At 37.1% G+C, this 17,283-nt stretch overlaps 2 protein-coding genes across 3 annotated transcripts in view; one reads left to right on the forward strand and one right to left on the reverse strand.

The window, feature by feature from the left end:
- Positions 1-2,689: 2,689 nt before the first annotated feature.
- Positions 2,690-10,240, reverse strand: psenen (presenilin enhancer, gamma-secretase subunit). Its single transcript, XM_079824452.1, has 4 exons — positions 10,127-10,240; positions 9,637-9,736; positions 9,444-9,548; positions 2,690-3,723 (listed from the first exon to the last, which is right to left on the reverse strand). The coding sequence occupies exons 2-4, from the start codon at positions 9,695-9,697 to the stop codon at positions 3,584-3,586; spliced, it is 306 nt and encodes a 101-aa protein (XP_079680578.1). The 5' UTR covers positions 9,698-9,736; positions 10,127-10,240; the 3' UTR covers positions 2,690-3,583.
- Positions 10,241-11,180: 940 nt separating this feature from the next.
- Positions 11,181-17,283, forward strand: part of kmt2bb (lysine (K)-specific methyltransferase 2Bb) — a 52,006-nt gene continuing 45,903 nt past the window's right edge. For both annotated transcript variants that reach the window (XM_079824453.1, XM_079824454.1), the window contains exon 1: positions 11,181-11,617. In XM_079824453.1, coding sequence (XP_079680579.1) covers positions 11,309-11,617 — 309 coding nt within the window. In that variant the 5' untranslated portion in view covers positions 11,181-11,308. The remainder of the gene's footprint in view (positions 11,618-17,283) is intronic.

The following is a 17,283-nucleotide window of genomic DNA, read 5'->3' on the forward strand; positions in this document are numbered from 1 at the left end:
CCGCTGGTAGCAGAAGCAGAACTTTCTGTTTGTGCACTTGCTATAGGCGACTAAAAACAGCACCCATGAAGATCCACAAGGGGCTTAGTGTTCACTCAAAAGTTGGATCGAATTTCATAATAGGCGCCTGTAAGGGGTTACACATGAGACAAAGGCTTCATGCGTCGATATTACAGAGTCTGGTATGCAGTGGGTTTAAAATGATTGCAAGCTGTGTTGATTAGTAAGCAAGAGAACAAGGGAATTCGCTCATCGTGTGGATTTTGCTAGAACCCTCTTGGTCATTTGATGCTTTCATTTTCCACTCTCAACAAGCTCTAAAAATGGAAAATGGGTGGCTGATGAATGCATTATAGACTTTTTTCAACATTGCACTTGCAAAAAAGTTTGGCCAAAAGTTTCGGGACCCCTGCCTTTACATGGAGTTGGCCCACCCTTTGCATATAACAGCTTCAACTCTTCTACACTCTAAAAAAAAAAGGCTCGTAAAAATGGTTCTTGGCTCATAATCATAGGGGAACCTTTTTTTGTGCTATATAGCACCAATTTTGGTGCTTCAGTGGTTCTTCAGAGGTGCTATATAGCACCTTAGTCAAAGAACCGGTGAAGAACCTCTGAAGAACTGGTGAAGAACCACTGAAGCACCAAAATTGGTGCTATAGCACTTAAAAAGGTTCCCCTATGATTATGAGCCAAGAACCATTTTTGGTGCCATATAGAACCTTTTTTTTTTAGAGTGTATATGAAAGATTTCCACAAGGTTTACACTCTTAAAAAAAAAAAAAGGTTCTATATGGCACCAAAAATGGTTCTTGGCTCGTAATCATAGGGGAACCTTTTTTTAGTGCTATATAACACCAATTTTGGTGCTTCAGTGGTTCTTCAGCGGTTCTTCACTGGTTCTTTGACTAAGGTGCTATATAGCACCTCTGAAGAACCGCTGAAGAATATTTTTGGTGTCATATAGAACCTTTTTTTTTTTTGATTGTAGGAGTGTGTTTATGGGAATTTTTGACCATTTTTCTAGAAGCGCATTTGTGAGGCCAGGCTCTGATGTTGGACGAGAAGGCCTGGCTTGCAGTCTCCGCTCTAATTGATCCCAAAGGTTTTCTGTCGGGTTGAGGTCAGGACTCTGTGCAGGCCAGTCAAGTTCCTCCACACCAAACTTGCTCATCCATGTCTTTATGGGCCTTGCTTTGTGCACTGGTGCGCAGTCATGTTGGAACAGGAAGGGGCCATCCCCAAACTATTCCCACAAAGTAAGGGGCTTTAAACTGTCCAAAATGTCTTGGTATGCTGAAGCATTAAGAGTTCCTTTCACTAGAACTAAGGGGCCAAGCCCAACCCCTGAAAAACAACCCCACACCATAATCCCTCTCCATCAAACTTTACACTTGGCAGAGTGCAGTCAGGCAATGCACCGTTCTCCTGGCAACCTCCAATCCCAGACTCGTCCATCGGTTTGCCAGACAGAAAAGCGAAGATTAGTCACTCCAGAGAACACGTGTCCACTGCTCTAGAGTCCAGTGGCAGCGTGCTTTACACATCTGCATCCGATGTACTTGGTGATGTAAAGCTTGGATGCAGATGCTCGGCCATGGAAACCCATTCCATGAAGCTCTCTCAATCTCTGTTCTAGAGCTAATCTGAAGGCCACACGAAGTTTGGAGGTCTGTAGCTATTGACTATGCTGAAAGTTGGCGACTTCTGCACACTGTGCGCCTCAGCATGCGCTGACCCCGCTCTGTGATTTTACGTGGCTGAGTTGCGGTTGTTCCCAATTGCTTCCACTCTGTTATAATACCACTAACAGTTGACCGTGGAATATTTAGTAGTGAGGAAATTTCACGAATGGACTTATTGCACAGGTGGCAACCTATTACAGTAGCACACTTGAATTCACTGAGCTCCTGAGAGCGACCCAAATGTTTGTAGAAGCGTCTGCATGCCTAGGTGCTTGATGTTATACGCGTTTGGCCATGGAAGTGATTGGAACACCTGAATTCAGTGATTTGGAGGGGTGTCCCACTCCCAATACTTTTTTGCCTGTTCCTACCAGACTCTCATACATTTGATTTGTACAGAGTCTGGCCCAGTATCGCCGCTGGCCATTTTGATGCCCTATGCGTGATCACTTTATGATGCCCGCGGTCGCGGCGTTCGCGAATTGCGGGCATCATAAAATGCGAGCGGGGGGTGGGGTGCTGAGAGCATTTTCTTGTGGTGCCCTACGCGCACTGGTCTGGCCACTCTCCATTGACAAGCGTTAACTTCCTTGAAGGCGGGTAGCCGGGTACTTGAAGTTTAAAACTATTGGATCTGCCCAGAGCCACTCTGGATCTGCCATAACCAATCGCTAACGTTTGGTCGTGACGCATGTCATTTCAATCTAGCGCACGACATCAACGTCATCGTTCTCAGCCACTCCCTCTGTTTGCTGATTGGACCGGTTAAAATTTGACCAGAGAAACCAGAGAATACACCGCAATCCCAGATGGAGTACTGGAGGAAAATGATAATTGAGCGGACATACGTAGGAGGGCGGAGGCAGGCTAAATACTTTTGGGAATATAGTGTATATCCATTTATATTAAAAAAATATATATATTTTCGCTCTAGTTAAGGTTATCATCACTGATTTCTTGCCTTGCAACACATTTATAAAGTACAAATATTCCATGCAGTTTCTCATATTTATAATCATGATTTATATGTTTATAATACAATTACACAAATACTGCTTAAAGTAGTTTTAAAGAGATCACACACTAGGACATAAACAAGGTATAAAGTAAATTTTAACAAATTTTTAGCTTGTTAATGGCCAAAATCTCCCACCACTGGACAAAAAAAAGAAATATGAAAAGAAAAAGAAAAAACTTTAAGTGGTAAAATTCTGCCTCTTCTTAACTTACAAGCTTAGAAAAAGTGTATTTTTAGATTATATATTATATTCATATTTAAATAATTCATTTTCATAGATTTCTGTATTTCACATGATTTCACAAGACAGTGACACTTGCAGGAAATTTTCGGATTTTATTTGGAATGGTGCAAAACACAATTTTTCTTTTTGGACAAAATAGTTTTTTTTTTTTTACTGTCCATCCAAATGATTAACATGTAGCAGAAAACAAAACAAAAAAAACCAAATGGCCTTTTTCTTCGTGAACAATAAAATTACATGTCATATCAACTGGCAAAATAAAGTCCGAAGACTTTATTTTGGATGGACCTGTCTGGTCCAGAGATTATTTTTGTCATATATTCTTTTCAATGCATCGACAGAGGTCAGAGAGATGATAATACGAATGTGTTCTGAAATATAACATCATAAACATCTCAGCTAAAACTAATAAAAAGGAGGAACAGGCAATAAGTAGTAGCAGTAGTGCTGGAAATTAACTCTGTGCATCCATGTCGGTATTATCTCACTCGGTCAACAAACGACTTCATCAGTTCACAAAATACCACAACTCCCAGACAGATCCAGTTTATCTTCTATGTGACGACAGTGGTCAAATTAGCCAAGGAGCATGTCGATGGGAGGAGAAAAAAAACTGAGGTATCGTAAAGCATCTGATCAGGCTGTGCCGAGCGGAATGGTGAAGGAGAGGTAATCTCCCACCTCACCCCACTGTGCTCTGAAATGCTGGAATATGGTGATCCACGTCGTCAGCACGGCCACCCACAGTAAAAGCCCCAGAGCTGACTTCTTTAAATCTGTTGAGGGCAGAAGAAGCAGCGGTATACATTACATCCTAGATGTCAAACACTGAAACGCATATGCATCAGTCACGGACAGCACGGTGAGCTGTGAACTCTAGTCATGGATAATGGTATTTAACCCTATAAAAGGCTACTATATCATTTCTGATACGCCTCTAAATTATGAAACTGCTAAAGAAATACACAATCTTCAACATGCCTTCTGGCCCCCGATTGATTCTTTTTTAGCAAGTAAAAGGCCTCTTAATTCTAAAAACCCTTTGCTCATGATTTACGTGTCTTTTTGCAGTGAAATCACGATTTTTATCAAGTAAACATAAGTGTATTTTTTTTTAAATATTGTTTGTAATATTTCAAAATTAACACTAGACTGAAGCAACTTAAAGGGACAGATCACCCAAAAATGACGATGACGAAAAACGATTTACTCACCCTCAGGTGTTCGGCCAAAAGTTTACTTGATAAAGTTTTAAATATGGATATTTTTCTTACACAAATGCGTCAATTCGCTTCAGAAGGCCTTTATTAACACCCCGGAGCCGCTTGCAGCACGTTATACTTTATTTGACGGACAGATGCACTTTTTATGGACTTCAAAAATAGAGCAACTATGAATCCAATTCTAATGCTTGGATTAGCCTGGACTTTTGTAATATAACTCTGATTTTATTCGTCTGAAAGAAGGATGTCATATACACCTAGAATGACTTGAGGGTGAGTAAATTATGGGCTAATTTTCATTTTTGGGTGAACTATACCCTTTAAAGGGATAGTTCGGCCAAAAATGACGATGACGAAAAATGATTTACTCACCCTCAAGCCATCCTAGGTGTATATGACATTCTTCTCTCAGACGAATACAATCGGAGTTATATATATTTTTTTAAATGTCCTGACTCTTCCAAGCTTTATAATGACAGCCCAAAATGTGAAGCCTATAAAAGTGCAACCATCCATTAAAAACAAAATCCACCTTCTGAAGCGATGCGTTTGTGTAAGAAAAATATTCATATTTAACACATTATAAAGTAAAACATCTAGCTTCCGCCAGACCGCCTTCTGTATTCAACTCACAAAAAAAATGCAACTTTGAACTGCGGGAGGCGTTACACTTTCTGCGCAAGTTGAATAAGGAAGGTGGTCTGGCGACAGCTAGATATTTTACTTTATAAAGTATTAAATATGGATTTTTTTTTTTAATACAAACCCATCACTTCGCTTCAGAAGGCCTTTATTAACCCCAAAGAGATGTGTGGAGTATGTTTAGAAGGGATCAGGGCCGGCGTTTGCTATAGGCGAGCTAGGCGGTTGCCTAGGGCGACAAATGTGTTGGGGGCGCAGCCAGGCGCCCTCTTGTGGCGCCCTTAAACTTACTTCCCATTAAGCATAGAATTAAAACAAGCGAAATAAAACATACTGTTTATTAAACATGATCATCCTTGGGCGCCCCCTCAGCCGCACGTTTAATTACTTAACCTGATTATTAGATTGAATTGATAGTGAGTATTGTCGAACACAGGCGTTCAGGCGGTTGGTCAGGCATGTGCTCATCACTGGCGCGTTCTTCAAAAATGAAGCGGTCTAAACCCTCGAGTGCACAGGGACGGAAAAAGAGAAAGGCAGATGATCAAAAGAAAGCCCAGTATAGAGGTAAGTCTTCTCATCTCAGCCATAAAGGTGTCAAACGAAATAAATTTACTTCGTATTATCGATATTATCAACTAATATTGGACGGCATTGGACGTTTTATTGCTGTCACTAAGCTATCACTAGCTAGCTAGTTATCTACATATTACTACGCATTTCACTGACAATAAGGAAATCCAGACGAGCCAAATTTTAATGCTGCGTCAATTTTGAAGGTGAATAGAAATGCCAGAAACAACTGTTCATCTTTTATTATTTAAGATAGGGATAGAGCTACAAGAACTTTTATATTTTAATTTTGTAGTGGTAAGTACAGTGTATCCATAATAGCACTTTTGTTTGTAGAGGGTATAGTTAATCCAGTTTATGGGTCATAATTTGCTTAAGTGTCTTTACAGGTGCTTAAGAGAGTTTTTGCACTGTTTATGGAGTTAATATTTGGTAAATATCCTTGAACATTCTTTCTAGCATTTGTGTATGAACAATTTATTGCAGTTGATCCTTCAAGTCTTAATTTTCTTGATTAAGTGTTGGAGTGACTATAAAAGCCTTTTTGTTTGTTCATCTATAGTTTGAGTCATAATTTGTTAAATATCCTCCAACGTTCTTTGTAACATTTTTGTATGTGCAATTTATTAGAGTGTATCATTTAAGTCATAATTAGCTTTTTAAGTCTTGGAGTAACTATAGGAGCATTTTTGTTTGTATAGTTTTTATAAATACTTAACCCATTTGTGCCCAATTTTTTTCTGAATGGCATGTCCTGCATTTATTTTCCCCAGGTTTTTGTATTTTTTCTTGAAAATCGTATTTGAATCTGTGGCAACTATAGTTGCCGGTGGGCAAATATGTTGTAGCCTATGCACCCCTTCAATGTCAAATATGTATAAGAGGAGAACATTTAGCATCTAAATCAAAATAACTGCTTTCAACAGATCAATCTGTATTCATAATCAAATGTATTATGTTTGACTAAGTATACTAAAAAACTATAGATCTGTTGTAAGATGTGTTTTGTTTGGATGATTCTAGAGACCTTCATGATTATGTTGATATATGTCAACAAAAAATACTTATTAGTAACATGAAAATATCCTTTCTTTGGGAGGGTTTGCCTTCGTTGTGCTCCCTGGAAGTAGGGGTAGGAAGTGGGCAGTCTCATGTGACAGGAAGGAAATTAATACTTTTTTTTTTTCTTGAAATCCTTTATTTGGTTGTCTGCTTGTGTGTCATTAAGATATAAAACATGGAAAATATCTAGAAAAATACTTACAGAAGGAAAATGACAACTATACACTGGCAACTATAGTTGCCGGTGGGCTTAACAATTAAGGGGGGGGGGGGGCGCAAAACCCAATCTCGCCTAGGGCAACCAAAGAGCTAGAGCCGGCCCTGGAAGGGATGGATGCACTTTTTGGGCTTCAAATTTTGGGCTGCCATTATAAAGCTGGGAAGAGCCAGGACATTTATTAATATAACTCTGATTGTATTCGTCTGAAAGAAGAAATTCATATACACCTAGGATGGCTTGAGGGTGAGTAAATCATTGGCTAATTTTAATTTTTGGGTGAACTAACCCTTTAAGTTAACTTGAATATCCATACATGTTCGAATGTGAGTATCACATGATACAAGTTATTGAGGAACGTTTATTTGTACATTTCTCAATCATCGTTGTATTGCATCACATTATATCTTTTGCTCCACACAATAAAAACTAGAACTATGATCATAAAACTAAACATTTATCATCTTACAAAGACATATTATTGGGAGATATAGAGTGATAACTATATGCATTTTATGCAAAAAGTCTGCTATACTGTTATAAAGATCTCATTGATTTACATTACAAGCATCACAATCTTACTTTTTGGGCACTTACTTTCCCCTCCTCCCCTATATATATATCATACTTTATGAGCCATAAAAGCCTTATGCATCAAATATGATAAGTAAATACATATGCAAACCTTTTTTTTAAATAATATATATATTTAATAAAGGCCATAAAAACTGAGGTGATTATCTTTGGTCCCTCCAAAACCAGAAACTCTATAGTCAGTTACTTAGACAATCTCACTCCATGTTGTCTCATGCAAAAAATGTAGGTGTTATTTTTGATTCTGAGCTTTGTCTTGAAAAACAAATTAGCTCAGTTGTTAAAAACAGCTACTATCGATTGAGAATAATTTCCAGACTTAAATCAACTCTTTCCTTTTTAAGATTTGGAGAAATTTCACGGCTGGACTATTTCTAATTCTTTATACCATGGTCTTCCTCAATCTTCGTTGGCACGTTTACAGAGGGTTCAGAATGCAGCAGCCAGACTGTTAACTAGTGCAAAAAAACGTGATCATATCACTCCAATCTTGGCTTCTCTTCACTGGCTTCCTCTTTATTTTAGAATTCAATTCAAAATTTTGCTGACTGTTTTTAAAGCTCTTAACGGACAAGCCCCATCTTACATCTCCGATCTTGTTCATTTGAATTCAGCTCCTAAGTCCCTCAGATCAGCCAATAAAGCTCTCTTATATGTCCCACAGTCACGACTTAAAATGAAAGGTGACAGAGCCTTTGCAGTTGCTGCTCCACGATTATGGAATCAGTTGCCACCTGACATTAAGTGTGCTCCTTCGGTTTCTGTTTTAAATCTAGACTCAAGACACATCTTTACGTTTTAGCATTTCCTGCTTATTCATTTATGGATTAGTAACGTTTTTTCTTATTCTAATTTTGATTGTTATTTTTATTATTATTTTATTTTAATGTATTTTATGATTGTTTTGTACAGCACTTTGGTCAGTGTATGCTGAATTTAAATGTGCTTTATAAATAAAAATGTACTTACTTGCTATAACCTATTCTCACTTGTGTGATACACTGCAAACTGTCCATAAAGGCCACCTCGTAATGTTTTAATAAAATATTGTGTTATGTACATTTATGCAAAGCAACTTGCATTACATTTGATCAGTTAATATATTCACTATATAGTAGCAACATTGCATTTAAAGGGATAGTTCACCCAAAAATGAAAATTAGCCCATAATTTACTCACCCTCAAGTCATCCTAGGTGTATATGACATTCTTCTTTCAGACTAATAAAATCAGAGTTATATTACAAAAGTGCAGGCTAATCCAAGCATTTAGAATGTGATTTATAGTTGCTCTGTTTTTGAAGTCCATAAAAAAAATGCATCTGTCTGTCAAATAACTGCTCCACGCGGCTCCGGGGTGTTAATAAAGGCCTTCTGAAGCGAATCGATGCCTTGGTGTAAAAAATATATCCATATTTAAAACTTTATAAAGTAAACTTTCGGCCGACCGCCTTCCCTGTTCAAAAAAAGTTAAAGTTAACTTGATAAAGTTTTAAATATGGATATTTTTCTTACACAAACGCGTCGATCCGCCTCAGAAGGCCTTTATTTACACCCCAGAGCCGAGTGGAGCAGTTATTTGATAGGCAGATGCAGTTTTTATGGACTTCAAAAACATAGCAACTATTAATCCAATTCTAATGCTTGGATTAGCCTGGACTTTTGTAATATAACTCCGATTGTATTCGTCTGAAAGAAGAAAGTCATATACACCTAGAATGACTTGAGGGTGAGTAAATTATGGGCTAATTTTCATTTTTGGGTGAACGATCCCTTTAATAGATGCAACAATGCTCACCATAATGCAGAACTATATTCACAATAAAGCATGATTTCTCAAACCGTATTGCTTAAATATAGCATTATATTTAATACAAGTGATTGATGGACTCAACTAACTCCTGGACTCAAAATATGCCCTTAAATGTATAACAAGGCTTGCATATAAACACACTTGAGTTCACACAAACTCGATCGGCTCAAGAATTCCAGCGAGGGAACAGCATCCAGTTCGTCTCTGGTTTTTTTGCACTGACTTGAAATCTGAATTTAAACTTTTTTTAAGAGACATTTTAAAACAGGTTGCGGGAAGAGTTGTAAGGAAGAATATCACCCACAACAATGTGGTAAAACACAAGTCTCGTGAAAAGATGTGACTCATGACATCCATTGTGTCACATACTCACAGGATTTGATCTGTGGTTGTTCGGTGTACGCAGGTTTTAAAAAGGCCTCTTTGAAAAACCACATCACATTAACCAGCCAGAGAAAGGGGAGGAATGCAAAACCACCTGAGGAAAAAAATGAGCACATTGAAAACAACACCACTCGTACACAAAACATCGAAACGTGTCATGATATGCCATTGTCACAACATACATAGGTAGTATCTTCTGCAGAGGCTCAGCTTCTCTTCGTTTGGAATACGTTCAAGATTCATAGTGTGGAGTCGGTGTTTGTTGTGATGGCGGTGGGGTTTCTGTGAAGAAAAGAGTTCGTTGATAAATCCAGAACTGATCGATATCCTGAAACATACTGCCATCTGCCTCCTCAAAACAGTACTGCCATAACACAGTGATTCACATGATTACAGCTACAGGGAAATGGAGATTACTGCGAAACATCATGCATTAAAGCCCCAGTCACAACTTTGTCATATAATCTAACCATCTAATCAGGAATGCACTTGAGACACTGCTTGGAAAACAGTCCAAATGACCAGAGCACTAAGATGAAAACCCATCTAACCTACACCTCAGTCAAATCAGCATTACTGGACTGCGAGCAAACAATAACCGATCGCATACGGCAGATTGCCTTCTCTAAAACCGTAAACTGGTCGATTGTTTTAATGAAGTTGGGAGGATACCTGAACAGCCGAGCTCAGATGAGAAAACGGAGGGTTTAACACAACAAAGGCGAGGGGGAAACAACTTTTATGGTTCCGCTTCCTGATGAAAACTGTGACGTGACGTCACTCCGCGACGTTGCATGATGGGTAATGGAGTTTTCTAGAACAGGCGTGAAGCGCGTGACTGGTATTCGTACAGCATTTAACCCTTTGGTTTAATAGCGTAATTGGCGACTGTCACAAGAAACATGGTTCAGGTCGCTTTTCACCCCAAATTCAAGACCAAAAAAATAATACAACAATATATTATTTTGTTTCAAAGCCTTGATGCCTATTCTGGGACCATTAAGAGGTTTTTTTCTTCCCTATTTGCAATTATTTGCATTAAAACAATAAAATTACCGATACTAATGTGTCCATGCTTTTTTTATTGCCTTTATTCTTACATTATTAATTTTTTACAGTATTACAGTAAAAACCAGGCTACTACAATCCAATCATTTTAACCAGCATGAACTACAGATATAAATAAATACCTGTTAATATAGTAATACTAAAAATACTATATTTAAATATTGTATAATATTTGTATTATTAAATATTCGTTATTTTGGCATTACAATAATGCAAATTTACATGAACAGTGTGCTAGATGTTAAAAATCCATGTATGGAAAAGGATTTTAACCTGATACAACATAAACATAAAGGCTCATTTTGTCTGTTCAAATGGTTTAAATCGCTGAAATGTTATAATAAATGAATGGAATAAACCATAATGATATTATTTGCAACACTAAAAAAAGGGTTTACTTCTAGCCTGAATCATAAATATTCCAAATAATAATATTTTACCCAACACACACACAAAACAACTATAAATATATTTGTTTAATAAATAAATAAATACAAATGTTCGTATGTATCAAACTTACATCCATTGCTGTATTGTATATTTTGAAATTGTATATAAAAAATATATAAATAGTATAATACAAATATTTGTTTAATAAAACAATGTGCATATATAATGTATATTCAACATTTGTCTTGACTGTTCTGTCCAGATGGTGTGGAAGCGCACTTGAAGCATTCCGAGCCTACACGTCCCATAGTGCACCGCGCGTCCACCCCCCTCCCATCAGCGCTTTCCCTCTTCTCGCAGCCTGAGTTTCTGTCTATCGGTGTTGTTGTTGATGCGATGATGGCGGCAGCGGGATGCGGATCAGCAACCGCGGCTGCCGTTGTGGGCGCAGGCGGTATGGGCGCGGCGCGGGGTCGCTTCCCCGGTCGGCCTTGGTCGTCGCGGAGCCGTTTGCGTTCGGAGAAGCGATGGCAGCTCGGCCGCTCTGGGACAGATCTAGACGAGATCTCCTCCAACGGAGGCCCGAGGCCCACCTGCCTGGTGCTCGCGCTGAACGAGGACCAGTCTCACTTGCGCCTTCTCGGGCTTGAGGCGAGCTACAAGAGCCTGGGAGAGGCTGGGTACAGCTCGAGTGGGAGCGAAGAGGTGAGTGCTTGGCTCAAACGGCCGTTTTTTACTGTCGGTTTCAAATGCACCAGCGCGAGCGTGTTTTACGCGACCGTGTTTCATAGGAAGGAATAAGAATACAAGTAGCGCGAGTGCAGTCACTGCCGTATAGCGTTACATTAAAACACGGAGGGGGAGGGGGGCAGTTACTGTAGCATTGTAGCTCACAGCAGAATGAGGGTCAGAGATCATGCAGTTTGATTTTGTTTATGTATGTATGTATTATTATTTCATACAGCTGTACGTGTTGCACATAAGCCCCACCGTATGCGTTAACTGATCCTCTGTGCACGTGCATATTGCTTTTCCCCCTATGCATGCACCAGTTGCAACACCCAGTTTGCTGGACTTGATTCTTGTGACAGATTGCTGATAAGAGCATTCGGTGCTTGATCACCTGCAGTGAAGAACAATGATGTTAGTTTGATGCATAGAAGGTCATTTCACGACAGTCAATGAATATATATGTGGGAACAGTGACTTTATCAATGCAAAGCTGGCCTAAACTTTTACTGTGTTGCTTATGCTTTGTGGGATTTGTCTCAACACATCAGGCAAAATCCAGTGAATTTATTTTATTTCATCTGTCATTTGCATCTTCTTTTGACCATTTTGATGCATATTAGTCTGTCTCAGTCATTGTTTTGCAAATTACCCCGTGTATTTGCAACAAATGGTGTAAATGCATATTTTGATTGTAAAACAATGTAGATTTGTTATAATATTTGTAAATATTAGGCCTAATATATGTAGATTTCAGGTAGAATATAAATATTTAGCAGGCGTATTTTATTCAAAATACTTACAAATACTTCCCTGGTATATCTAAGGTATGTCTTGTTACCTAATCATTAGGGCTGTGCGATATTGAAGAAAAATGCGATATTCGATATGCGATACGATATTGCTTCAAGTGTGTAAAATCTATTAAAAAAAATATTTAAAAACTGAGAATGACACCATTTATGTGTTTCACATTCTTTCTGGGAAAAGAAAGCATTGCTACAACTTCTGAAAGTGACCAGCTGTGTTTTAGCAAAAATTAATGTCACAAATCTGACAATATCATTTTAACATCAATGTAAACAAACAAAAAATGTAATGCCAATATTTAAATACCAAAAACTCTTTGCTTGTCTTGGTAATATATAGTTATATCAACCTAAAACTTAACATCAAGGACATCCAGGTACACAAAGACACCTGAACTAGGGGTGGATGATTATTTTTGTTATTTTAATTTATCTTTGTTATTAAAAATAAGAATAAGTCATTGTTTGACAGACAGCGGCAGGTTTATTGTATTAGCAGGCTCACTTTAAGACCTAATGCTTAATAACTGAACTGAAGGGATCACCCGCGAGATGGCAATGAGTTGTTTTTTTCAAGTTATTGCGTTTAATAACTCTTTTTAATGTCAAGCAAGTCACAAAAGTAACAGTCGTGTGCCCAGTCTATTCTCTGCTATATGCGTCAACCTAAAATGTACATTTTTCACAATGTTGAAGTAGATTAGACTACGGTATTAAAATCATTCAGATATTGAATGCTGTTGCCATATGCATATCGCAATATGAACATTTGCCATATTTCGATATATTGCACAGCCCCACTCATCATTCTGTAAATTTTCATAATGACATGATCATCTTGTTCTGATGTGAACTTTATCACACTCAAATATTTAGTTAGGTGTGTCAGTAGGTGACAATCTTAAATGGTGAGCCCTGTTACAATGGTTTTGTAACAGTAAACAACAGACCCTTTTCACGTAAATCCTAAAACATTTTTTGTATATTAATTTAAAAAAAAAAAGTACATTTATAACACTAATACTTTGTATTTTATTACTTTTGCATCAAATTACAATAAAAAAGTTCCCGCTGCTGTGAGGGTGTTTAGTAATAGCGTCTATGGGAGTGATGGTAAAAAATAACATATTTCTCTCTTTTCACTGCCGTTATCAATCTCACCCTATTTTTTCCCTCTTTTTGAAAGTTGTGAAAACATTACTGTGGCAGTTTTATTTTGCTATGTGAGCAATTGGGCACACACACACACAAAAAGTAATGTATTCTCTCTTTCACAGCTATAATATTTAACCCAACTATGACGACTTCCGCTCTGAGAAACCCAGAAATGTGAAATTATCAAAAACTGGACATTTGTAGCAATGTAGGCGTTTTCTTTCTGTATCGGCATCATCACCTTGTGCGATAAAATTGACAAACCTGTTAAGGTTTTTTTTTTGTTTTGTTTTTTTTGTCATAGCTATATCATATCAGCGTAAGGCCTATTAAATGTTGAAAATTTAGTGTGAACTTTAATGTTGAACGCTTGTGTAATCTAGTCATGGTTGTAGAGAGTGTAGTAACTGTTTCAGTTTCTCCATTTAATTAGGCTGATGTATTTGATGTGGATTGATTGGCACAGCAAGTGTTTAGTGTTATGAATATGTACAGGGTTTCCACGATAATGAATTATTACTGTGATTTGCACACCTGTTAAAGTCATGGAAATGTGTGTAGTTTTAATAGTTGTGCTTGGCCTTAGCCAGAAATGCTCTTTGTGAGTGCACAGTATGGATTATTTTTAAAAGTCCTTATCCAGTAATCTTGAACAATGAGAAGTCATATGAATTCATTGGTCAAAAGGCGTGGGAACTCTGTTTGCAGCTTTTTTTCCCCCCCCTGGTGCACTTGTTTCACCTATGTATCATTGGCATGGAAATGTGCTATGGTTACTTGTGTTGTGTTGTCTGAGCAGAAACATGCAACTGAAATGAAGGAGAAAAAAAAGATGATCAAGGTCAAAGTTTTGTGGACTTTGAAGGCTTGAAGACGCTCTCACACTTGCCTATATAAAAATAGATACAAGGCCATTGTCTGTGTATTAGCTTTTGTGAAGTTTACAGTTTCGCTTTCCGGTTAACAACTAACTTCTGTAAACTTGAAGTTTAGAGAAGATTTTAGAGGGTCACTGTCTGCCATCATGCTGTCTGTCTGTTGTAATATTGTGTGTAGGACATGGTATTGGTCAGTGCAGAGTATTTGACCATGTATGTAAACTTGTCAAAAGGCTTTTTTTTTGTTTTGTTAAAATAACAGAGATTGTGTTTAAGTAAACAGTACTTTACCTGAGGGCTTTTTCTTAATACTAAATAATTAAGCGGTTATTTTCAAGTTCACTAGTGTGGTTAACAGCAGAGTTGTTTCACACAACAGAATAGTGGAGTTGTTTCAGTTCAGTTCTTTCTTTCTTTCTTTGAGCATGAACGGTGTTCTGTGAAGTGTGAAGGAGAGTTATGTCTTCTATAGTTCAGTGTTTTAACACTTGTAAGGCCTAATTCTAACAAGGCCTTAAACCTTTGTCAAACACAGAAATGGCACAACTCTGTTGTAGTGTTCTGTGTTTATATTCATTACAATATTGATTGTAAGATGAATCTTAAACAAGACATTCACTTATACTATGATGTCCATTTATGCAGAAAATAGTCACAAAACTTTTATGAAGAACAACCCCTTTATACATGTGCAGTAGTCTCGTAAAAATATGTACTACCTGTTTTAAAGCTTCAGCAACGTTTTGACAAATATGTAAATGTATGCATTTGAATATCTTGTTTTTTCCTTTTTTGTTTGGTTTTATTTAACTGACATTTTCTGACATCTGTTGAAAAATGTGGGGTCTGTAAGAATTTTTTTAAATATGTCTCTTATGCTCACCAAAGCTGCATTTATTTGACCAAAAATACAGTAAACGGTAACAATTTAAAATAAAATGTACTTTATTTTTGTGATGGCACAACTGAATATTCATCAGCCATTACTCCAGTCTGCAGTGTCACATGATCCTTCAGAAATCATTTTAATGCTGCTCAAGAAACATTTATTAGTAGTAGGGATGCACCGATATGAACATTTTGGCCGATACCGATAACCGATAATTCTTAATATTTGAAAGCCGATAACCGATATATTGGCCGATAAATCTAAATACAAATTTTAATAAACTCTGAGAACCTGATTACAAAAACAAAAGGCTCACCATTAAAAGCCATGTCCCAAACACTTCAACATAAATCAAACCTATACACTACAGTAGCCTATTTGAACCAGTGTGAGATTCCTTACCTTTTCAAATTAATTTTACACTCCTATGGCCAAAAAACAATTTTTTTTTAACACTTTACAATAAGGTTTAATTTTTGTTAGTATTAGTTAACCAACAATGTGAATGAACAATACTTCAACAAGATTTATTAATTTTAGTTCATGTTAATCTCAACATATTCAGACCCAAAGTTGTGTCTTTTAACATTAAGTATGAACTGTGAATGGACTGTTACAAAACACAAACATTTTATTACTAAAAGAAACAAAGGTTATTGCTCTCTGTTTGTTCATGATAGTTAATGTTACCAAATTTGTAAAATGTAAAATTTGTAAAATGTTACCAAAAATTATATTGTCTAAAAAATAAAAATAATATACCTAAATAATGCAAACAAGTAATTGAACAGCATTACTTAGGCTGCATAATAAAGAATCAGAATGCAAGTGCATGAAATAACCTCCGCACAGACGATAAAGAAATGGTTTTAATCAAACCATATTGTTGATGGAAATGATACGAGAACAATAAAAGTGCTAATTATAAAAAATAATGCTTCTGTGTTTTTGAAAAAAAAAATATGTTTAATATTACAGTAATAGTAAACATCTGTAATATTAGTCTAGTTTATTAGGAATAATGTTGCTGTTTGAGAGCGCGCTGAAGCTGGAGAGAATGAACGAACAACCATAAACTGAAGCGCTTAGAAGTTTAATTAACAACTAAACGCATCATATATGAGAACAATCAGATATTTATACAAAATAAATATAATATTACAACTTATATTAGCACAAAATCACGCATAGGTGAAGGGTTATAACTCCTGTGGATGCTCTTCCCCTGTTTGAGAGCGTGCTGAAACTTAAGATGATCACCGGTACAGTGAAGCACTGCGGGTTATTGACTTAACGAAACACATCCTATATGACTTTAATCAGATGTTTATACTACAAAAAAGTAATATTACGACTTACATATGCTTAAAATGACGCAAATGCACAAGCGAACTTGACTGTGCTGGTCAGAATGCGTTGTTGACGCTTCCCACAACAGCGCGCTGAAAAACAACTAAACCCAGAGAATTCACTTCGTTTTATAACAGAAATATTCTCATTGCAGTGTTATGTATAGGACAGTCCCAGTAGTTATTAATGCTGTGCATTTCTGTTTGAAATGCGCGCGCCGGTACAATGAAGTGCTTTACTGCATCGTTAATTAACTCAACCAAACGCATCCTATATGGGATTATATACACAAAATAATAAATATAATATTACAACTTACAATGGCACAAAAGGCTGTGAATGCACAAGCAAACTTGACTGTGCTCGTCATGAAGGTGTAACTCCATGGGCGCGCGCTGAAGCTAAAGACCGGTACAATGAAGTGCTTTACTGCATCGTTTATTAACTCAACCAAACGCATCCTATATGATATTACATACACAGAATAATAATAAATATAATATTACAACTTACAATGGCACAAAAGGCTGTGAATGCACAAGCGAACTTGACTGTGCTCGT

The sequence above is a fragment of the Gobio gobio genome (genome assembly GCF_949357685.1).
Source record: "Gobio gobio genome assembly, chromosome: 8".
NCBI classification, from domain to species: domain Eukaryota; kingdom Metazoa; phylum Chordata; class Actinopteri; order Cypriniformes; family Gobionidae; genus Gobio; species Gobio gobio.

Coding starts and splice junctions, on each gene's coding strand:
- psenen (XM_079824452.1), bottom strand. CDS start 9,697: ATGAATCTTGAACGTATTCCAAACGAAGAGAAGCTGAGCCTCTGCAGA. Junction 9,549..9,636: donor CTGCAGAAGATACTACCTAT/GTATGTTGTGAC, acceptor TTTTTTCCTCAG/GTGGTTTTGCATTCCTCCCC. Junction 3,724..9,443: donor ACAACCACAGATCAAATCCT/GTGAGTATGTGA, acceptor TGCCCTCAACAG/ATTTAAAGAAGTCAGCTCTG.